Source organism: Vidua chalybeata, chromosome 1, assembly GCF_026979565.1.
Source record: "Vidua chalybeata isolate OUT-0048 chromosome 1, bVidCha1 merged haplotype, whole genome shotgun sequence".
Lineage (NCBI taxonomy): Eukaryota > Metazoa > Chordata > Aves > Passeriformes > Viduidae > Vidua > Vidua chalybeata.
Genome location: NC_071530.1, coordinates 92,476,737 through 92,501,507, shown reverse-complemented (window position 1 = coordinate 92,501,507; position 24,771 = coordinate 92,476,737). Strand labels below are relative to the sequence as shown.

Genomic DNA, 24,771 nt, shown 5'->3' with positions numbered 1-24,771 from the left:
TTTTGTTTTCCCACACATCTACAAACTCACAAACAGGACAAGCATGTTAAGCATCCTAAGAGAAAGGCTAAGGGCCACTGATACAGACATAAAAGGAAGTAGAGAGAATCCCTGCAGTTCAGCCCTGGGAACGCAGAGGCAGCATAAGGAACAAACCCTTGACAGAGCTATTAAATGGTTTAATTTAAGATTCAGCTCTATAAGCAGAGCTATGCTGAATCACACATGCACAAAATCAAGATCCCCAAATTCAGCTGCAGTTTACTTTCTCAGTGAGTGAAAGCTATTACATGCACAGAAGCAGCCTCAATGTTAAAAGAGCAATAAGGTTAAATATAATCTAGTATTAAATTTAGAAAGTGGCAGAGAAGGTCACCTCTGCTCTTCAGCTTGGCCTCTCTGTGCATACACCTTAGAGTATGATAATATTATGTGTCATATTTTCCCTTAAAAAAATCTATGTCTCATTCAAGCCATGGATGAATGAATCAATCAGGATTACACCATGAAGGATAACATAGTCTGACCTGTCCCTGCCTTATTTATTGCATCATCTATATTGTGCACAGTGTATGAGGCATAATTAAAAAGGCAGAAGAAAGTATTAGCTCACAAATTCAGGTAGGTTATACAAGATGCAAGATAAATACTTCTTAAAACTAGAGAAGTCAGTGGTAATACATTTCTTCAAGTATCAGATTTTTTTTTTTTTTCTTTTTTTACTATAGGACAGAAGAAACTCACATTATTCATACTGGAAGCTTCTCTCATCCCTTTTTTTCAGCTAGTTATCCATAGTCCTGCAACAGCTCAACAGTGATTAAAAGATTAAAATGTCACTAACAGCTGTGGAGAGATACAATTTCAATTATTTCTAAGAGCAGCACCCATCTATTTCTACTTCTCCACTTGAACTTACAGTGAATTTAAGGTCAATTTTTTGTTTTCAAGACAGAAGATGCTCTGAAAAATCAGAGCCCAAATGTTTCATACTGAATTCCTAAAGTTATCAAGTACTGACATCTACGTATTTCTGCCTACACATTTTCCTTGCCTCCATCCCTCATCTTTAAACTGGGAAAAACATCACCTTCCCATCTCCTGCAGCTGTGAAAATTACTTGAGCCCATCAAAAAACTTCCCTGTGTGGGGGCAGGGGGAGGGAATCCCTTTGTTTTCCAAGTGAGACCTAATACAATACAGAAAACACGGAGGTTCCTATTGAAACAGAGCCAAACTGTACCATGAAGTAAATGCTCCTTCAGTGTTCATCATGTACTCCGTGCAGAAAGCAGGATGGAGAAAAAACACGAAATCATGTAATTGAAACACCACATGAGAATCTCAAAACAAATTAAGACCAAAACCAATGCCTTTCTAATAATACAAACACAAACAGAGCAGCATTACAGCATAGAAACTTGTTTAAATACAAGTCTAACTAGCTGTCAGCACTTCAATTACCTTAGAACCCAAGTGTCTATAATGTAGATACTTGTTAAAGCTGTTCAATTTTGAAGTTCACATTAAAGAAAATAAAAAATAAGGTAAAGAATACAGAACAAGAGAGATTCCATTCTGCAACAGATGCTGATGTACTATAAGTATCTTAAAATTATTTTTTAAATGTTAGTTTAATATATTAAGACTACCATGAATAACTGGGGACTGTATGCACTTTGAAAATGCATTTTCAAGATGCTTGTAAATTACATGTCAGACATCTAACTAAAAAAATTGTCTGCTTCATATATGGAAGAGAGGTAATAAGCATATTATAACTTCATTTTTGTATAAATTATTACTCACAATAGGAACCTGTTATCAAACTGCATATGAGTGAGACCTCTCCAGTCATGTAGTCCAAACCCACATTAACTATGATGAATTACATCTTGTAATTTCCATAAGGTCACCTGCTCTCTGTGGGAACCTCTCTTTTGAGGTTTAGAATTGCACCTTTAGGTAACCTGCTCTGTACACCAAATGGTATTAAAAAAAAAAGCTGAATCTAATTAACTTAAAAATTACTGCTTCTCTTGTCATTAGCAGAGAAAATATTTCTTAGTCAAAGCAAGTGTGCAGTGCATTCCTTTTATCACTTGCTGCAAAGTTTTAACTCCAGATGGACTTCACTACTTTTGTTCATGGACTGTTATTTTCACATTGGCTATATCACACAGCTGCAAAATAAAACAACTGCAGTTTGTGCACAAGTAGCTAGCTATTCCTCAACTGCAGACTATTATCTCTCTGTGCTTCCTGACCTAAACTAGCTACTAACTGATTTAAGGTTCAGGTTTAAGATGTTGATTTTGGCTTATACGGGCACAAGGAGTCTTTGGGTAATTTAGAGGTCTCTAGCAGAAGAACTCTGATGAACCTTGCTGCACTCATTTTAGAAATTATCATTCCACTTGTCCTCAAACACACTGCTCAAACTCCAGCACAGACAGCAATTCACCTGCCTAGCACCTGCTAAGCAAGTTTTCCTTAGAATTTGGATTGGAGCTGGGTTTTGATTTTATGTTTTTTAGGAATAAAATTGAAAAAAAAACTGTGACTAATTTTAAACCCGAGTTCATTCTCCAAGTATTTTTAAAGTAAAACATAAAAAAGCAAATGCAAGATTCACAGTTCTGAGGCATTAATACGATCACCCTTTTGTTCATAAATGTGAGGGTTATAACAATCGAGAAGTGCAAGGTCAAGGTTTGTGTTTACTGTTCAAGGAAAATACAACCCAATTTCCCCACCTTCCAGGAAAATGCTCCCAGTACCATCATTGGGAATACCTAGTGCATCATTGGGAATACCTAGCATTCCCAAAGCTTTGCAGAATTATTTGAACATTGGCAAGACAACAGCCTGAGATACACAACTTGTACTGTACTAAGTGACCTTACTTTAAATTGATTTATCAACCACTGATAAAAGATTTAAACCAAGCCCTCCCACTATTGTTTTTATTAATTCTAGGTTATAAAATCATTGTAAAAGGAGTTTCCCATCTATTTCTTCCACTGATACTTTTGTTCCACACAGAACATTTAAACAGTCACAGGCACAGTCAGTAGCTGATTCACTCATTTCTTGAAAAAAACTAACTGCATTCTAGGCCTCAACTCTTTGAAAATTGAATAAAATTTAATAAAATGATTAAGTACAAATCCTCAAAGTAGTTCAATGACTAAGTCACTGTGTTAGGAAATAAGAAATCAATCTCCCCTTCAGATGAAGACAGTGAACACAGACTTTCCACAACCTCAGCAAGTGCTTTAACCAAGATACTATTAATAATTTATTATTAAATTGTCCTTCAAACACATCAGGAACAGAAATCTTCCTGAGATTCTGTACACCCAGAAGACAGCCATTGCATGAGGATGGCAATCAAGCAGGAAAAGGCTCTAGGACAGCAGCTCTCTGCTGGGACTCTGCCCATCTCTGATCACCAGAGAAGAAACTGTTCTGATTCCCATCCCAGAACAACTCCTCAAGATATCCTGTTGTAACTGCAAGCAGCTGCACAAAGTATTACAGAACCAAACAAACCAGAAGGGAATTACCAGGATGAGATGGCATTCACCTTGCAAAAGAACTCAAAGGGAAGGCAAGAATGAACTGAACTAGCAGTTGTGAGCAATCTGATGATACCTGAGAACTTCCCTGACACCAGCAAGAGTATGGAGTGATAAATGCTGGGATGTTTTCAGGGTTTTTTGGGTGTTTTTGTAGGTTTGTTTTTTTGGTTTTTTCTTTTTTTTTTTTTTTTTGAGCTGGTTGGTATGCAAATTAACACTGTAACAATGGATGAAATGAGCTGACACGTGAACACCTGTGTCACACTTGGGAACAGGCAGAACACTTTCTGAAAAAAATTTTTGCAAGATGCATCTCGTAGAAATCTTGTTAATGGTAGTTGCACACGAATATGAAAGACCCTAAAACACTTAGGAAAAAAATTCCAGAAATCTAAGCAGCCTCAGGGTAGGAACAAAGGTCCTTATATCAAGAAATAATTGGTTTAAAGGCAGGAGATGGTGGGTAGAACTGATCAGCTCATACAGCAGAAGATAGACATCACTGGTGACTACTAAGGTACAACCCAAAAAGAAAGATGACAAAAGTCCACAAGCATTCACGTTATCTGTATACAAAAGTACTCAGAAGTGTAAGTTAATCAAGGCTACTGTGACTTTTTTGTCTCTTGACAAAGCAATTTGGTCACTTTATCTACCTAACAGTGGAAATGACACACCAGCACCTTCCACATTCTGTTGTTCTGCAGCTCCTCAGGATACAGCAGAGCAGTTCTTTTGGCATACCCAGGAGATCCGCTAAGGCCTTGGAAATACGAGAAGTGCTTGTTCCCCAATAGCCAAAATAATCACACTGCAACCAAAGATCATAAAGAATTGTTTCCACTGCATGAAACAGGCCTGAGTTTTTCTTCACAACCCAGGGCCACAGATATGTAGAACAGCACTCCTTTATTACTTGTGAAACTTCCGTTGTGATCAACCAGAAATTGCACTGAGAAAAAAATAAAATCTTTACTGATACACAGAGAAGTGTAGAGAAAAGGCTTCCCTGTTTCTTTTGGCTTCCTATCTTTTATGACCTGTGCTACCTATGGCCTCTCAACACAGGAAGTTTAACATCAGCCCAGAGTTTATCTATCAACACAGAATTGCTCAGCTGCTGATCAGTACACATCAGAAGTGGGAGACTTCCACACAGATACTGCAGCATCTTTCCCTCAGCTCTAGAAGACCCATTCAAATCCTTCAGCACAGTGCCCAGGGGTCACTGTCTGAGCCCAGAAACACTGTTCTGCTGATAAAACCACACTGGGACAACACTGTACATGCGTGTCTCCTAGCCAGCCTTCTCACAGGACTGTTAGGAACTCCGCATGTCTTACAGCCAGCCAGCTGTGCAATGACAGCTGCATTGTCTGAGTGCCATTTAAAATAGTGCTTACATGTAAAAACACCTGTCAAATATGAGGTAATGGATCACTTATGGCATTACCTATGAGCATCAAAAGTATGTTACAATACATCCCAAACACTTTCATATTATCATTGTCAGGAACTGTGTGTATAAGCAACAAAACACACTGAAAGGAGCAAAATCACATACAAGTACCAAACCAAGACTGTTGCACCTTTATGGAAGAAAAATATACAACCTTTTCTCCCAGTGTAGGCATGTAGTTGCACTTCTGTAAAACTCATTCTTTCCAAACATTAAAAAGCCCTCTGCCAATATTTATCTCAGCTTTGGCACAGTTTATGCCTGTTCAGCTTTAATGAAAAATAATTTCTGTCAGATTGAAATGCAACTGCAATAAAGTATAAACTCATATCCCTGCATCAAGTTAATCAAATCAGTTTTTTGAGTTCTACTGCTAATGAGGATCAGCACTCTCAGTTTTCATATCAGTTCTGAAAAACACAGGAAACCATGCTGTCACAAAATTATGCTGAAATTTCTAAAAAAAAAACCAAAACAACAAACCAAAGAATTGAATCTTTGAATACTTCTCTAACCGTATACCCATCTCATCATTCAGACCAACTTTGCTCCAGGTAGTACAGGGCCTGAATGTAAGCTCCAAGAGCAAGTGAGGGGTTTTTATCTTCCTTTTCCTCCAACAGGTCACCATGTGTAGCCACTGTAGTGTGAGTTTTTTGTTTTAACTTTCATTATCTCTTTTGAAGGATCAAGTCTTTCCATTTGAAAATGCAGCAAAATACAAGAAACATCTGAAAGGAATTACCAGGGATTTGAGGAAAAATATGAAGCCTATTTTAAGAAAACAACAATTTAAGCTATGCATTGTTAAAAGTAAGCCTGTCAGCTGCTCATTTGCTCCAGAGCTGCAGAGGTTGTTTGAAGCAAAGCAGTGCTTTTACATTATAAATGAGAGCACAAATCAGAAGAAACATTCACTAATGAGCAAATGGCATTTACTTACGGCAGCAGTTGTAGTGCAGCAACAAAATTCTTTTCTCTTTGATTAGGAACCTCACACTACAACCAACCTGGGGAAAAATTTAGGGGCTGTCTCCTTAAATACATACTTGGACCTCTCCGTCTTTCAAGTCCTAGACATTTACAAAGAGTGAGCAAGAAAAAGGAAATTTGCTGACCAGATGTGGATGAAGGAATGCACTGTAACCTGCCCCAGGGTCTGATTCTCAAGAACTACAGATCTTTTCTCATCTTTCAGCAAAGAAAACAGATCATTTTTTTACCCTTCATCCTCAGTGGTACCCCAAGAGGGAAAAGCCATCATTTTGAAAGCACACTCTAATGTTTAGTTTATTCAGTAGTGCCTTAAGCACTTTTGTTACCATTTTAGTACTTTCCTCCTTTACTTTTGTTTCCAAATTGACAGGTGCAAACATACAGCCAGAAAAGGCACTTCAGTGAATACAGACTTTACTATTGTTGCATTTTTCCTAGCAACCCATTCATAGCTACTATACCTCTCTATACATGTATGATTTTTGACTTATTCTCCAAGATGTACTGAGCTGACATTCCATTATATACCATTTGTATATAAAAATTGAGAGTTTCCTCTTCTTTGATTTGTGTTATTTATTTAATATGAAGGTAGCTTATTTTGGCAAAACTTTCATTTTATTGATGTCTTTTTAAAATAAATATGCCATTCTGGAATATTTTCTACACTTTACTTACATGAGAATCACTGAATTCAGTTGTTCTATCAGTGTTGCTAACCACAATAATAGGTTACAATATCCTCTCCCAGTTCTCTCCTGGTTGTAAACACTTTGGGGGAATGTGCTATTTCTCTTTTTCTTTACTACAATTATGCATTCAATAATTCCTTAATCAAGTAGTGTAGAAGGTCTTCATTAGCTACATTTTGCATTCTCACTGTGCTTCCTCATGGTGCACTGGCAAAGGTTGAAGATAAAATAACTAGGATGGCTAAATAAAGAAAAAGCAGGATTTAATTACAAAGGAAATATCCATAAAGAACTCTATTATAACCCTAAAACATCTTTGAGTAATGTATCTGAAGACACAGAATTTGACACCTTACAGCAAACAAATATTAAAATGTCCATCTCAGTTCTTTCTAAGCACCAGATTCCAGAGGATAGCAGGAACCAACAGGCGTGCCTGGATGTTTGATGAGACACCAGCTGAGCTCCCTCATTATTGTCTGGAAAGCAGCAGAATATTTTAAAGGCACTACCTCTTAAGAGAAGAGTTCATTTACAGTTACATCAAGCAGAATGCAAGTTACCCCCAGGGTTATCTCAAACCTGTGAAAACATGGAACACCCACACAATTTATGCCAGACAGCACTCAGCTTTCATTTATATGGTCCTCACCCTGCTCCTTTTCTACAGCAACAGAAACAACACTTGGCGAGACCCCAGCAGGGAAAAAGTCCCAAAAGAATAAGAAATGGCTGTTTGAAGCCATTGGAGATCTCATTTATGGACACTCAACTTCAAGAGAGAAATGCCATAAATTAACTCCCATTGTTTTTTATCTAGACAGTGAAATATTATCTGTCCAACTCTCTATTACAGTGAAATCATTTCCAGACACACTGTTCCAATGGATAAGAAGTTGTAAAACAACCATAACTATTATGCATAAATAAGGCACATAAATAAGTTGCATTTCAGTTTCCTTATTTGTACTTCAAGGAATGAGAGGAGGCAGCAAAATTTTCCCATAAAGTCAGCAATCTAACTTCCTGATTTAAATATTTGATCACAATACCATAATCTGCATTTCTTAATGCACAATTCACAAAATAAAACACATAACAGTAAGTACACAGATTATATAGTAATCATCTTAAACATAGCACCATATACAAAAGGGAAGGAAAAAAGATAATTCTGTTTGCAAGAGTATCTGACACTCAATCACCACAAAATCACTGTGTGGCAACAAAAAACAATGAGCCTGACAAATGGGTTTCTCTGCAACTGCAGCAGTACAGAGTTTGGTACAGCTACCACTTTTTCAGGCAAACAAAGTAATGTACTTTATACAAGAAGGTACATTTACAATATTTAATACATTTCTACATTTGACAAAAATACTCGCCTCAAAGTCAGTCTTCCAAAAAGTGCTCAAAACATAAGCACGGGTCTCACTGGTTCTTTAAAACCATTTTGCAGTAGCCCTTCTGCCCTATTAATGCAGAAAGCAGGCATAGGGAGATTACACCAAATTTTTTTCCAGCTCTACTTCTGATACTGCTCAAGTTTATTAACTTAATCCCTATCAGATCATCAGTGATTTACATATTTCTTCACTTCCTGGAGAGAACTGCCTATCTGTCCATATCCATGGCCTCAAGGATTTACCAGAACTCCGCTGTCAAGGCAAAGCTAAGACTGGAATTTCAAGCCAAAGATTCACTCGTGCCATATATTGTATATTCCAAACCAACACTTAAACCATTCACCTTGAACTAGCAGTGAACTACTATTTGCTTATTTAATAGTTGTTCCAATAAATAATAAATTAAAAATAAATACTGAAGTTAACTTTTCTAGAAATGTGGCACACTGCATCTAGATGAATTGTCTATCTCAATATATCAAAATAGTACCACCTAAAAGATCACAAAAAGAAATCCATCCAGTAGATTTGATGCAAAACACTGTCTAAAATACTACCAAGACCCTCCCATTTTTCTCCATAAATGTAAGCTTATCAAAGGCTTAAATCAGAGGCCAAATCAGAAAATTCATCTCCTGCCAAGAAGCTTCTCTCTCTCATTTCTCAGGCAGAAGTGACAGACTGTTCACTCATGTCGCTTCACACCCTTCCTCACCTGTATGACTTATACCCCAAAATCCTGGCACACTTCCATCTCTCAGAACTCCACCTGCCTTGATTTATTGAAGCTACTTACATCTCAGATTCCATACAGTAGGCACAAGGCAGGCATTTGAGGAGAAGAGCAGGGAAATTAAGCCACTACAAGACGTTCTGACCCTCAGTTTCACCTGAAACTCACCAGCTGTAGCCATCCCAGTGACCTCAACACCAGCAATGTCTGTTCACTGGCACAGAGATCATGACCAATTACTGCAAACCCAGCCATGACCATAGCAGCATCCAAAATGGGGTGGCTGCATTTCAACTCTCTTTTCAGAACATTCCAGCTGGTCTGTGCCAGCTTCAGTGAATGTAGACCAAAAGCACTACAGAAACCATTCTAATAATTTAACAGTATAGATAACCAACCTCCCAGGGGGTCAGAAACCTTCCCATTCTATATGGAAATACTGCCAACATCATTTTGATTCTGAGCACACACAGCACACTTAATGCGCTCCTACACACCACTTGGGTATTCACTTCACCACTGCAAAAATAAAAAGTGAAACTATTAAATATTTTAAAAATTCACTTCTAATAAACAAATAAAAAAGGTCTGAAAGGTAACAGACAATAATTATAACTTAATGTTACCACCTCATCTCACAGGCTTTGAACCATCTGGATACACTTACTATTAGTTCTATAGTTTACACACAAAAAATCCTACGAGTTCCTTCAGTTGCTAATGATTGTTCAGGGAATAACTGCAAGTTTTATTATGATCCATAGCTACTTTCAGGGAATCCACCTTAACGTAGCTGGTCCCTGACAAATACACACAGCTCCATACGCGCACTCTCAGATGCTTGTAAAAACAGCCGTCCTCTGCCAGTCAAAATAGCGTGGGAATAAAGGCTGTTGAAGAAATTAAGAACAAGTACCAAACCCTCTGACGCTCCTGAATGCAATCTATTTAAAGCCTAACTGATAAGTAGATTCCATAGGAGAAGAGAAATTTAGGGAGAGTCCCCCCTTCAGCACAGGGAACGGGAATGTATCGGAAGAGAAACAGCGCCATCTACTGCCAGCACCGTAAATGACGGCTTCTCGTGGATTTGGGACAGTTTCTCCGTCTAAGTCACAATCAAAAAGCACAGACAATGTCCCACGAACCAAGCTGTGGCACAGAAATGTGGAACTACAGAAGTTTTTTATGGTACCACTCATTTGACAAGCTTGAAAGTTTAACTCTGACTATCACAAGAGCTGTAAATGATGACCAAGAGTTACCCAGTCTCTCTACTTCCTTCCAGGCTTTACCCTCCTGCCATCCATGTCCAACCCGACTGCCTGATATTAAGTATTTCCAATGAAGTATATTTGTATCCCCTTGCTACACAACCCATTCCAGTATCTATCTCTGCTTTCAGAAAATTTTGCTAGCACTCAAACCAAACGTTCTCTTGACATTTAAGGTCTGTATTTTTAATCCTGCTAAAACTGCACTCTCCCATTCCTTTTCAACAATCTTGTACATAGCTGACTCCGACTTCTTCCGAGCCTTATCTACCTAAAATGACCATCTGTCAGTCATTCCCCATTATCACAACTGACAGACTATCATTATTTGCTCTTGAAACTCAAACCAGTCGGTCCATGTCATTATCTAAAACAAGCCACAAAACAAGATACAATAAAAGCTTGGTCTTTCTGATAAAAGACAGAAAATTGGTTCATTTATCCTGTGTGCAATAACAGGTTATGAAGCTTATAAAGCTCAGCTAAGGTTCATATCTAGAAAACCCACTATTGTTTCCTAGACTGTACAACTTATTTTCCAATGAAAAAAAAGTATCAGACTCTTCTGTTCTTGAAAAGTTAATATTCACTATTACTTATCTCCCTATCTTTGCATGTTTAAGTAGACAAAGCAACTTTTTTTGGACATGCCCCTCAGCCAAAACCACTTCTATCATCTTCGTTCCCTAAGTCCTTAAGGCACCCTAGATGAACCTTCCAGGATAAAATGTTTACTGTCATCATAATTGGAAAAAAAAAAGGAAAAAAAAAAAAAAGAGTAAAAGGAGTCTTCCACAAAATATATTTCACCTAAGCCAAAGTTAAAAAAGCTATCATCTACAAGCACTTTGTAACCTGTAACTTGTACCTGCACTTTGTAACCTTTTAACTTGGATATATAGGTAAGAATCTATTTTCAATCCCTTCCATTCACTTTGTCTATGAAAGAGTCATTTTAATCTTTCCAAGGACTTGCATTATTTTCAGATGTGCTTCTATACAAAACTTCCTGTTCTTAATATTAATTCCTCTCAACAAAGTGAGAAGAGCTTTATCAAACAAAAACAATGTTTGGTCAAGAGCAATCTCTCTTTTTCAAGTTTCATCAAAACTTGCAGGCCTCCAGAAAGAACGACTGTCAGGGATTATCAGTACAAAAAACTGCACCATTGTAAGCACATCAGTACATTTTTCTTTCATTTAATGATTTCAAATAGACTTATTGGGTTGATCATCTACAGTCTTTGAATCCAAAGTAAGTTTAAAACGTGTTTCAAATGCCATAAAGTAAAATAAAAATATTTCCTTTGCACCTGTGAAAACAAAGAATTTACTCCTCCTCTGTTCTCAGAACGTAACATACTTTTGGTGAGGACACTGCCTTCCATCTGCCACTTGCATCTTCTGCCAAAAGGATCAAATGCCCACAACCCACCTGCACCTTTACGGTAATTTTTTAGAAAACAGGCACCCCATTACTACAAAAATCCCCTACAATGAAGATCCATTAAGATCTAACAACAAATTAAGCACCTGAGTGCTTATTACTGACTTTAGTTCTTACAATGACTGTCTTGGAACTGGTTACACTTTGCCACTGAGCATCCAGTATATGGCAATTTTCCATTTTTAAAAATAAAATCTGATGTCCAGTTTCCCAAAACTAGACAGAATTTCACTTTTACAGCAGTAATGCATTACATATATAGGATATAGATTACATATATAGGATATAAATTTCACCACTATTGCTTCTTATGTTAGTCACCTTACCCACATGTTATACACAGCTAATACAAACAGGTCTGTATTTGACAGTACATTGTGTTGTGTCCTATTTTAATTAAAGATGTTTCAGATCCAAAAAGCATCAAGAATTACTTTAAGCATAATTCCTATAAGCTTAATTCCTGTTTGCTTATCCAAGGTTCCACAATACTGACCAATGGAGAAAAATGTATTTTTCCCAGAAGCAGCAAAGCAAAACACCCTTGTGAAATCTCAGCAAGCCCTCCACTCACTTCCATGGAACAGCAACTTTGTTCCCTGACTTCACAGGCTAACCTACCGTCTTTCAAGCCAGGACAAAAAAAAACAAGAGCATGAATAATTTCAGACAAGGCACTTGCCTAGAAACTGTAATTTGGCTATTTAGGTGTGGTAACTGGAGAAAAAGTGAGCTGAAAGAAAGCGGAACATGAGAAAAACTGGTTGGTTGTTTTTCATTATCAGCTGTGTCAGGTTGAAGCATTCACAAGGAAAAGCTGCAATTAGTGGCAGAACAGAGACCACTGGTGACAATGTTCTGGGTAGAAGGTGCTCAATATCATGCAGCCTTATAGATTTTGTAAAAGATAGGCTAAGGCTGCTTTTCATCCTTACTGAAAGGACCCAGGTTTTAAAAGCACTAATGTTTGTATTTCAAGCTGAAAATTCTTGGCAGACTTCATTCATATATACAAAGACAGTAAAATAATATGGATGAATAGATGAATATGGCACTTAAAAACATGGTTTAGTGGTGGACTTGGCAGTGCTGGATTAACAGTTGGACTCAGTCTTAAAGGTCTTTTCCAACCTAAACAGTAGAATGATTTTCTCAACGTGTATTGTAGAAAATCGGGCAGTGTAAAGACAGAGTCAAAGCAACAGGCCAACCACACCATCAGTTCCTGCACATTATATTGATTCTCTGTGAGCAAACTGAGCACCAAGTTCACGCTTCATGACTAAATATTCCCACCCAGAGTTGTTTTTGGCTAGAGCACGGTACCTCATGTGCAGGATGCCGATGAGGGTGGCGGCGAGGTCGGAGGACATCCTGCCCATGATGCAGCAGCGGCTGAGGCAGGTGAGCAGGCTGGCGGGCAGGCAGGGCAGGAAGTACACGAGCTGCACCAGGCGCCGCTGCGCATCGGCCGGCAGCAGCACCAGCGTGCCCTCGAGCGGATCTGCGGCACACAACGCACGGTCAGCACGCGCCCCGACACGTCCCGGCTGCACTGACCAACTACCTCAGCTACCCCCTGACATGAGGATGCTATAACCAACATTAAAGAGGAGAAAAAAAATAAGGCAATACTAGCCTAGAAAATAGGAGGCTTGGAGAAGCACGTATTGCTCTCTACAATTACCTTAAAAGAGGTTGCTGCCAGGTAAGTCAGCCTCTTCTTCCAGGTAACAAGTGACAGGATGAGAGGAAATTGCCTTAAGTTGTATCAGGGGACATTTGGATTTGATATTAGGAAAAATTTCTTCACTGAAAGGGTAGTCAGGCAGTGGATCAAGCTGTCCAGGGAAGTGGTGGTATCACCATCCCCTGAAGTGTTCAAAAAACACGTGGCATCTGGGGACACAGTTTAGTGGTGGACTTTGCAGTGCTGGGTTACCACTTGGACCGTAGAGGTATTTTTCAACTCAAATGATTCTATGACTCTCTGACACACAAAAACTAAAGTTTCCAGAATTAAGTCCTACTAACTTGAACTAAAGATCTCAATCTTTTTACTCTCTAGTAAATGACACACATAGTTCATTTTAACCTTTAGGGGACTGAACCAATCTGCAATCCTGGCCCCCATCCAGTCTTTAGGTTCACTAAGGAAACAACAGGATTTTCCACCTACTGCAACCTGCCTGCCAGGTGAGGGACAAACTTCCTCATGCTGTAGTGTCAAAGTCTTACCGTATATTCGAGCAGCAGTGGCTTGTAAACTTTGCAACAATTCCTTGTTTGAACGAGAAGCAGCGGAATGAATGATATCAATGAGCTGATTGGAAAGCTCAGGGTTCCTCAAGCCAAGCAGAGCCAGTTGCTGAGGTAAGCCAGCCAACCAACGAGATAAAACTTTACTTCGACTTCTAAAGAAAGAGGGAAAAATTAGTTGCAGAAAAAAAAGATAAAACAACAGAAACCCACACAAACTTCTCTTCCTATTCTTGACTAACTTGCTTTTATTTCTCCTTTCTGGCTCAAACTGAAACAACTGTATGGACTAAATTCTATCTTTCATAGGCTACAATTTCTATGTCACCCTGGCTTATCAAATCAAGTATCATTTAGAAACCAAAATCATTTCATCAGCTTATTACTAAAGTGATGATCACAAGTAAAATAAGCTGCCAAGTGCAAATCAAGAAGTTCAAAGTAGGTCTTCGAAGATGTCAACAAGAGTAGCATGATGATGATGATACAGATTATTTCACTCTCAAAGACCTGTCAACCAAAAACTTCTCAAGGAAATTAAGTAGCCATGACACAAGAGAAGGGCCTTGCATAGAGATGAATTGCTCAACAGCAGGAAAAGCCTGGAGAACAGACTGTTGAAGTGGGTGAGCTGGAGGTGGGGTCAGAGGTCTTAAATCACTTGACACGGAAATAGTGGATGGGAATAAAACATTTGATTAGTCTTCCACAGAAAGAAGCAGATGCTAGTATCAAATGAAATTAGAAGGAGCCAGGATTAAACAAGCAAAAGTCAGTTGGGTCTTGACACAGCTGAGCTTTGTCACTCCCTGCCAGAGGATGCTGCAGTTGCTCTTGATTTAGACTGGTCCAAAGCATGATTAGAAAAGCTCATGATACAGACACCCACTGAGTGATAAACTCACAGAAGCTCTGCGGAGTGAGGAAGTACAGGCTTCAAATGGTTGGGAGCTCAGAGTATTATGTAATTCTTGTCTTTTTCCTATAGCATCTCACATAGGTCAGTGCTGAAGGCAGATTGTCAGGTTGAATAGCCTTTCCAGACTCTTACCAGTATATAAATGCGTATGTGCACACACACACACAGACACACACTATATATGCATATATACACACAGTGCACGGTATGTGTGCAGTGATTAGGGGTGAAGAAAAACTAAAACATCAAGAGAAAACTTAATTCTGAACCATATAATAAATCAGTCAATTTGGTTTTTTTCCACAAGGCAGCAATAGGCCAAAAGCTCCTACTTTATCCTTTGAATGAAACACACCTAAAAAATAAACACATTCACAAAAAATTCTGAAAAATGCTCCAATGTGAATTCTGTTCCTCTTAGACCATTCTTGACAAGCATCTAAGAAAAAAATAAATTAGAAGAATGAGGAGAACAGTCAGAAGAGGGCTGAAGGAGCTACGACGTCAAACTGAATGGAACAATATGAATGACGTCCAGGAACTACTGAACAGTCCACATTTTGAAGAAATTAAAACACCCCTCTTGTTACTAGAGGACAAAAATGGAATAGTGCAGTACACAAATATTATGTTGTCTTCAAGTGTATTTTAAGACATAAGTGTAGTCATACTTTTTTGCAAAGTTTTGAGATTTTGTTCATCTGTTACTAAAAAACACCACAGATCCATGTAGAAGACTAAGAGGAACAGCAGCAAAACTACGGCTATTTGTGATGTCTAAAAATAAAAACTTAAAGCTTTCCAGATGGTCATATGATCGCATGAAACTGAATGAGATGCTCAAGACTTTGAGGTAAGTACAGAGAACAGTGGTTATGTAACTTCAGGGAAATTAATTAGTATGAAAAAGATCTCTTTTTCACTCTGTGTGAAAAGAGGAGAAACATGAGATATTCCCAAGTGTTTTTCCCAGTCTTTCATATTCCCTACACTTTTTATAATGTTCATAGTATAGCACTAGATTATTTCTGGCTGTAGATCTAATTACATGAACTCAGGCATTACCACAACAGAAGATGTAACAAAGCAAAGAACTTGTAGAAGGGAACAATTTTCCCAGAACTTGACTGTGTTAGCAGACGCCATAACTTCTGAGAGACCTGAGGTTTGATTTTTTTAGTGGCAGAAACAGATCACATCCCTCAGAAAGTCAACTGTGTCCTGGACTGTATCAAAAGCAGCGTGGGCAGAAGGTCGAGGGAGGTGATTCTGTTCCTTTGGTCTGCTCTGGTGAGATTCCACTTGGAGTCTCGCATCCAGCTCTGGGTCTCCAGAAATAAGAAGGACATGGAGCTATTGGAGTAAGTCCAAGGAGGCCTAGAAGATCATCAGAGGTCTATAGCACCTCTCCTATGAAGACAGGCTGAGAGAGCTGTGGTTCCTCAGCCTGGAGAAGGTCTTTCCAGAGCCTTAGAGCTGCTTTACAGTACCTGAAGGGGAGTTGCAGTTCCCAAAGCAGCCAGGACTGACACGTACACATCAACATGTGATTTGTGTTTAAGGTTTTTACGCCCTGGAACTAGATGACTTGGCTGAAAAATACATTCTAGAAAAGTTAAGACTTGGAGACAATCTGCACACACCTGAATAATGAAAAACTGTTGCAAGAGCATTACATAGAGAGAATAATCTCCTCTTACTGACTACATCTGAAGCAAGTGAGGTATCTAAAAGCTGCCCATGATCTAACAGATCCCACGATGAACCAGGAGCCCAGAAGGACAAGAACACCTTCTTAAACCCAGTCTCTTTGGAACCACACCCCCAAAACAAGAGAGTATTTTTCTTGAAAAAAGTAAGTCAGAAAGGCTACACAGCCACTATCAGAACACCAACAAAGGCACTAAGTGATAAGCTCATGACCTCAGGCTGAAGTGACGGATATGCTCCATGGCTACAGCTGCACAACCTTGACACATCCACTGACTGCCACACATTCAGTAACAATAAGCTTGTAGCAGTGTACTTCAAGCTAAAATGCATGTCATTAAAATCTATCTAGTACTGATGCTAAGAGAGACGCCTCTATTTCACAGAGCACGCAGACTTTCAAATTCCAGTGACATAGTGTCAAAACAGAATGAAGTTTTATGACATTTATACATAAATTCAGTATTCTCATTCCCAAAATAAATACACTATTTTGAAATGAAAAACAATATGCCTTTTTTTTTTTTTACCTGATTCTTTGTGTCCTCAAATCTTCTTTTTGGTAAACTCTGCTAAAAAATTTCAAAAGCAATGTACGAACTGGAAAGAGCAGATTCCTTTGCTGGTATAATGTATATACTGCTTTTATCAAGGGTTCCGTTGCTACTGGAAAAAAAAATCAGAAGTAATACTTTTTAATCTTCTGATTTTACACTTGTACACAGACACACACACACAGAGCTGTGATCTTTATCTTTATCTACAACTGCTTACACTGTACTCCAGAGGCAAGAACCAAAATGTTTCGAAGTAACTTCTGGACTGACTTCTAAACCATTTAAACAACATTTCTTGAGCAGCTTGTGAAAGAAACAGAAAAGAAACAAAGAAAAAAGAAACAGAAAGAAACACAAAAGAATAGAGATAACATACAAGTGAAAACTTCAGAACTTCCTGAAGGCAGGTTGCAAGGTAGCTGAAAACCAACAAATTCCTGCTTTTCACAGCTATCTTCCAATCCTTTTCCCCTAGTGCAGTAACTTCAGACTAATGTTCTCTACTCATTTACTTCTGCTCCCCAAAACCTCACTGTCACACTGCCTTCAGTTTTCTCTGTACCATTCCTTTCTCCCTGCCACACACTCACCAGCTCTCCCTGTCTCTGAACCAGCTGGCTCCAAGTACACTTGCTAATTAACCAGAAAATAAATACCTCAAGAGGCTGCTGGCAAGACACAGCAAGAACTGCTAACTCCCCTGCAACCTTTCCTGCTCTGAAGTTCTCATCAACCATGTGTTATCACCAGACTTAAAACAACATTTGAAAGGCTTTACCACTGTAACCAAATTGGCTAAAATTAGCCAGCAAACACAGAACTTACTGTAATAGACTGAGAAAGAGACCAAACATTTTCTTTGGAAACCAGACTAAACCACCAGATGGAAAAATTAACAAAGAATAGAAAAATACCTGAATTCAGAGAAGACAAGCCTGGAAAGAATAGGAATATATCTGAAAACTTAAGAAATACATGAAAGGTATGAGACCTGACTCAGTTTGTTACAGAAGAGCTTGTGGTCCCAAGGAATTCAATCCAATTAAGGCATACTTAAGTAGCAGCAATAACTTAATTATCTTCATAAACCAAAGCTGCAAAACATCTGTCTTTTCATCCAGGTACACAGATCAATCTTAGTAAGTTATGAGTGCAAAACCAGATAAAATATTGTGTTCCACACTGAACAGAGCAACTTCTGCCTACAGAGATGGACAAGAATGTTCCTTTCTAAAAATTATTGTGGTTCCAGACAGGAGCCAGTCTTGGTCTGTAAAACTCTTACTCAACTTCAAGTTACCATATAAGGAGTCTCACTAGAAAGCACACCACAAAAATCAACTGAAATGGCATGGTCACATGCCAGCATGAAGCAGGAGCCATTTAGAAGTTAAAATCTAACATTTTTCAACAGAAAAATAAAATCCATTCTAATATTTCATGTAACTAAGATATATATATATATTATTAAATTATTTTCAATGCATCAGGAGTATCAGCTTACTCAATTCACCATCTTGTACCATCTCATGTACCATCTTTTGCAGTCCCATCTGACAAAACACAGTTCAAAATTTCTAGAGCATTAACAAAAAACTAATCAAGGACAGAATGTTTTTCTTCCATAGAATCACATAAAGATTAAAGTGGGAACAAATTACTCTGAGCTCATTTGAAACAGGATCAGCTAGATCTGGCTGCTGACAACTATGCCCAGATGGCTTCTGAGTATTTCCAAGGATGGAGACTCCACTATCACTATGGGCAACCTGTGTCTTGGTCATCCTTCCAGTGAAAAGGGTGTTCCCCATGTTCAGACAGCATCTCCTGTGTTTCAGTTTGTGTCTGCTGCTTGTCCTGTCACTGGACACCACTGAAAAGAGCCTAGCTCCCTCTTCTTTGCACCCCTCCTTTAAGTATTTACATACATTGATGAGATGCTTCCCATATCTTCTCATCTCCAGTTGACTCAGCCTTTCCTCACAGGTGAGATGCTCCAGTGTCTTCACCATCCTCACAGCTTTCACTGGACTCTCACCTGTATGTCCATGCCACTCTTGTCAAACTGGACACACTACTCCAGGAGTGGCCATACCAGTGCAGAGTAGAGGGGCAGGATTTCCTCCCTCAACCTGCTGTCAACACTCCTAATGCAGCCCAGGACCCCACTGGGCTTCTCTGTCATAAGGGCCCATTGCTGGCTCCACCTGGACCCTGGTCCTTCACTGCCAAGCTGCTTCCACCTGGTTGTCCCCAAGCACATATAGGTCCATGGGCTTGTTCCTCTCCAGCTGCAGGGCTTTGCAATTCTCCTAGTTGAATCAGCCTCCTGTTGCTCCAGTATGTCAAGGCTGTATCTCCTCTACAGCTGGTAGATTAATTACTATCTGACATCTAATCAGGTTTTTAGTACTGCACAAGGATTATCTTGAAGGGGTGAGGTAAACCATTCACACGAACAGACACAGCTTTGTGAGATAACTAATCTCAGACTGAGCTTCTACAGGATCAGCAGAAAATTATTAAATTATCCACTATTTGGTAGAAGTTTGGCAAAGTTAAAAAAAAAAAAAAATCAATATTTAATTACAAAGAAAGGCCTGAAGTATCTGATCTAACAGTCTAACAACTGCTTGGAAGCTACTTTCCTGAGCAGCAACTCCTCTGCTTTAGCTCAGGTGGTGCAACAGGCTCTGACTTTGGATTATTATTTTCCATCAACACAAAGCTAAATTTGAAGTGCCGATAGGAAAGAGTAGTTATTACCTGTATCACCAGGGACATGGGAATAGACAGATTCCCAATTAAAATGGATTTGGCAGGAAATATAACTAACTGCCAAAATGTATTTGAGGGACATTTGACATATTTTCATTTTACAACTCTAACAATTGTATCTGTTGCTAAGGACTCTTCTATTAACTACTTGTATGTGGAATTCATTTCTATCACACTGGTAAAACATAAAAGACTGCTGTCACTTTTCTGGTTACTGATAAAGTTCTTTCTTGAAGTTCTATATCCAAGGTCTCATTTGGAATACAACCAAGTAGTACTTGAAACGAAAGAAAATTGGACTGGTCCTGCAAGTCATAACTGGAAATGTTTTCTCTTGGAAAAGGATTCAAATCAAACACCTTGGAAAATACTCAACAGCAGCTTCCATCAAAAGTATCTTGGCATTTCACATCATCACAGAACTAAAATGGTCATCTGACAGTACTCGAGAGTCTTAATGTGTGATGTTAGAGTGTTAATGACCTTAAATGAGGACTGGTATATTAAAGTATCATGCACCTCTATAGCCTTAGTAGTTACTTTTTCAATATAAGGCTGATCTTCCATTTATAAGAGTATCTTAAGAAGTAAAACCAGAAAACAGATACAAATATATTCACACTTCATATATCAACAGTATGAATCTAACAGCATTCCAAAAATAAAGTCTCCAATGCTACATGCAGGGATATTACCATGAAATTCATTTTACCTCTATGACAAAATACATTTTGATGTAACAAAAGTACATCAAAAGTACATAAAGTACAGCATTAAAATGCTAAAACAACTCAAAGCTTTGTCAGTGCATAATTTTGCTTTCCAGAAACAACTGATCTTACCCTTGTTTTGCTGTATTTGCATTAGTCTCCAAGTCACCCCAAGCAATCTGTTCACTTGCTTGCTACTCAACTTGCTGCCATCCTGAAGAGTGTCTGTCACAAATTTCCTTATCATGTCCAGCCAACCAGAGTCCGTCTGAAGTGTTGAAGCGCTTGCTAACGAAACCATTATGTCACACAAGGTTAAATTCAGTAAAAGATGGTCTATGTTGTTTGAGGATTTCATACAGTTCCTGTTGCTAAGGGGAGGAGTGGGGGAGAAGGAGAAAGATTTCAAAAAATTACTTTTGAAATAAAAATGGACACCAGCTGATACCCCTTGTACATACACCAGTGTTCTACACGGACTGCAAAGGTGCAGAATGATTTCTGAACAACTTTAGCATGAATTTAGTCTCACATCTGGGTGCTGAGAAAGGAGACAAGTTACTACTGGCCTGTAGCAAAACAGAATTGGTGCATCTGTTCTGACAGCTCAATAGTGAAGAAATGTGTGTTTGGTATCTGCACCAGTACTGCTTTGCCCTACAAGACAGCCACAGTGTGCCCATCTGCCCTACTAGCTGTCCTCACCCAGCCCCATAACACAACTAGAGACTATATGGAGGTGAAAAGAATGAACTATGTTAATGTAATTCAGCAGTCAGCTGAAGAAAATATGCAGAAATATGAAACCAGTCAGCCTAAAACAATCATCATTTAGAAATATGCAAATTCCAGATTAAGAGTTGAATAAAATACTGTCATTTCCCTAAGGCAGCACTTAAATTTCTACTGGATGCTATTCAGACAATTTCCTATACAATACTTTTACAAAGAAAAACTAAAACTTCTCAATTTGAAGCAGTGCAACCTTTCCTACAACTGCATCTCCACAGAAATACACAATAAAGTTTTCTTTTCCACCATTAAAAACTTAATATTTGATAAAGCACGTGAGTCACATTTCTCCCACTTCTCTTATGAAATTAAAAGCTGCCACATGACGTTGATTTTACTCTTACCTTTTGCATGGATCTTTCTTTTTGTGTTTTACTGTATCTTGTAAAGAATAAGGAAAATGACGCATGAAGTGGTGCTTGAAATCAACAAGGTAATTCATTCGAAGCCATAGTTCCTGTTAAGGAAAGCAGATGATACAGAAAACATGGTAGTAAGTTAAAAAATCCAGACAATTATGTTCCAAAATCCATTACTGGAATCAATGAAACTAGGAACTTTAGCTTCTCATTCCAAGTTGTTTATACATCTTTACTTTCAAGTGCTGTGCATGAAGGTCCACAAAACAAGGGAGTGTAACAAGATGCTGTAAGTTAAGGTTGAGCAACAACACGTTTCTAACTGAACCACTTTATTTTTAGCACATATTTATGCGGATATATGCAATACTAATCTGAGTTACAGATCTGAATGGAAGTACTTTTATATCAATTTATCAGGGTTCTTAAAATCAGAGTGGACTCTGTTTAACTTGCAATGACTGTCCTGAGTTTTTCATTAAAACATATTCTGATACTTCTTTCACCTTTCCCTATCATTAATATACTTGTGACTGAAAGCCCACTGACAAAACCTTTTCCAGCAGAGCAGCCACCCTTACAGAAAAATGATTCAGTATTTTAAAATAATTTTGCTTTGCATGCTAGCAGACAGTCACCATTCCAAAGTGAACAGCAGAACTCACCACTAAAAAAGCCTGCATTGCTATCAAATTGATCAGGCAGAATAATCTTTTTGATATTCAACTATTAAGAGCAGAGAATGGCCATTAAACTATTTCAAAGATCAATATCTTTCTGCCAAGCATATTCAGAGTGGTTTTCCACAGTGACTGTAATAACCACTTTGGCCTGTAAGCCCAAGGGCTATTAAATAAGCAAACCTTTAATTTTCAAACTGAGCCATTTGAATGCATTTTGCATATAAAGGTAACTATAAAGACAAAACAAACCATTAATCTAAAATGAAATTTGTTCCAAAAACCAAAATTTGCTCCAAAACCAAAAAAACAAGTTGTATGAACCTCAGATTTTTTTTCTCCCCACAAACAACTTAAGGTCATAATCCAACTGTGTGTACTCAAACCAGTTCATATCTTGACAGAGGAGTGTGCCAGTCATGTGACCAAAATACAGGCATCCTATGGCTAAGGGCAGCAGCTCTCCAGGATCCTTCAGAAAAAGGCTAGGGACAGGAGGCTGCCACAGGAATTTACCAGGTCAAGTGCCTGCTTTTTGCCCACTTCCAAGAGGGCCTCTAGAAAAGATGAAGAAGAAAAAAGAGGAACAGTGTGCTTTGCTCAGACACACTGAATCCATCCCTCTGGCTGGATATGTTTGGTAACTTTGGTCTAATGTAGTGATTCCACAAATGTTTTCCAGTAATTACCCTATGTGTAGCTTTTCATTGAGCAAAGGGCCCTACAGTCCTATACACAGGTTAAACCAAGAGCTGTCAAGACATTCCTTCCAACTACTCAATAGCCAAATTTTCCAATTTGCCAAATTTTTGGAAAAGCAGCAAAAGTTACCAAAAAAAGCAATTCGGTTATCTAAGTAAAATACAGAGAAAATAACTTGGGCAAAAAAAAACTTATGAGGATACTGCCTAAAATCCTTTTTGATCCAATGTCTTGCAACCCTACCATCACAACACAGCAACACAGATTGCACCAAGCAATTACAGGATCTCAGATCACCATTATCTTCTACCTTTCCAAACATTTAAGGTTTGTTCATTCCCACTCACCCCCATGAAATTTTTCAACACACAAAAACAAGGAACAAACAATTCCATCCTACACTTTGTTCCAATTTATATTCTAGAGGTTATCCAGGAGACAAAATGCTCTTTTCCATTACCATTTCTAGTTTCAAAACCTTTGTGCTTCACTCAAGGAGGATTCCTGGAGACTATTTACTGAACTCATGGCTCAGTTCAACAGATTCTTTTCTACAGCAAGAGGCAACAAAATCCAGATTCAAAATCTACTCAACGCCTAGGCTTTTTCTCTCGTAACAAAGTATCTCCAGTACTTCAAATCACCAAACCACTAGTTTCTTATCAAAACAAAATGAACTGTCATCATTATGCCATGGATCATTTCTCCCTTACCATTTTGTATGTTTCATCATGTCGCTTTGTGAGTTTCCACAATAAATGTATTATGCTAAGAACTTGCTGCATAAGCTGCTGAGATTCTGATTCCAAAAGGTTTCCAAGAATGGGAGCTGATTGTGCAGGAGATGCTTCAATCCAGCACTCAATCAGTAATGGAATTATTATCTCAATAAAACCTTTTAAGTTTTCAGCCGAGGACAGGCCTTTTTCTGCACTGTCCATTACACTTGTCAGAGACCTAAACAACAAAAGCAAAAAAGCATAAAAAGATAAAGATCACACCTTTCAAAAGAAGATTGCAGTAATACCACTTTCCTGTTTTCTGAATAATGAGAAAAGTTACTTTTTTAACATGTTAAGTATTTGCTGGCTTTCTTGCAAGATATTTCAGTATGGAAAAAAAAGGGAGCTCAAACTATCTACAACAAACCTGTTCCCAAGTCTCCCTGCAAGTTTGTGTGCTTCTTTAACAACTTCTTAGATTTCAGTATTTCTTTCCTCATTGTTACATGTAAAGTCTATGAAATGGAGAAATACAATATGCATTATCCTATCACCTTCAACCAACAGGAAGGAATTAATTATCCTGAGCACAACAAAATAATAAAAAACCTCTTTTAAGCTCATTAAAGCAAAATAACGAAGCTGACTACAAGGTGTTGTCAAATGCATGAGGTTTATTACAGTTAATAACCATCTCCAACTATAATAAACACAATGTTTTTCATATTAAATGTGGAAAAAAATGTTCCTGTAAAAATATACCTTTGGTTCTCACCTGATGTTTAGCTATTATATTCTGAAAAGCAACTAAACAGAAAACTATCTGATAATGAAGTTTAAAAAATTTAAAAACTAAGATACAGTTTAAATTAATATAATATCTGCCAGAAATCAAGAAAACCAACTCTTTTTCTCTCCCCACTCAAAAAACACTTTGTGTCTCTGAAAGGATAATCAGCAGATATGACCCAACCCTGCTAGTGGATAAATTC

The 24,771-nt window shown here is 38.2% G+C and overlaps 1 protein-coding gene across 6 annotated transcripts in view; it reads right to left on the bottom strand.

The window, feature by feature from the left end:
- TEX10 (testis expressed 10) overlaps positions 1-24,771 on the bottom strand; it is a 54,348-nt gene that overhangs the window by 20,038 nt on the left and 9,539 nt on the right. For 5 of the 6 annotated variants that reach the window (XM_053958166.1, XM_053957998.1, XM_053958083.1 and 2 more), the window contains 6 exons: positions 23,771-24,014; positions 21,661-21,773; positions 20,657-20,895; positions 17,010-17,145; positions 13,830-14,005; positions 12,918-13,095 (listed from right to left, as the gene is read on the bottom strand). In XM_053958166.1, coding sequence (XP_053814141.1) covers positions 12,918-13,095; positions 13,830-14,005; positions 17,010-17,145; positions 20,657-20,895; positions 21,661-21,773; positions 23,771-24,014 — 1,086 coding nt within the window. The remainder of the gene's footprint in view (positions 1-12,917; positions 13,096-13,829; positions 14,006-17,009; positions 17,146-20,656; positions 20,896-21,660; positions 21,774-23,770; positions 24,015-24,771) is intronic. The other variant, XM_053958339.1, reaches the window with a different exon arrangement.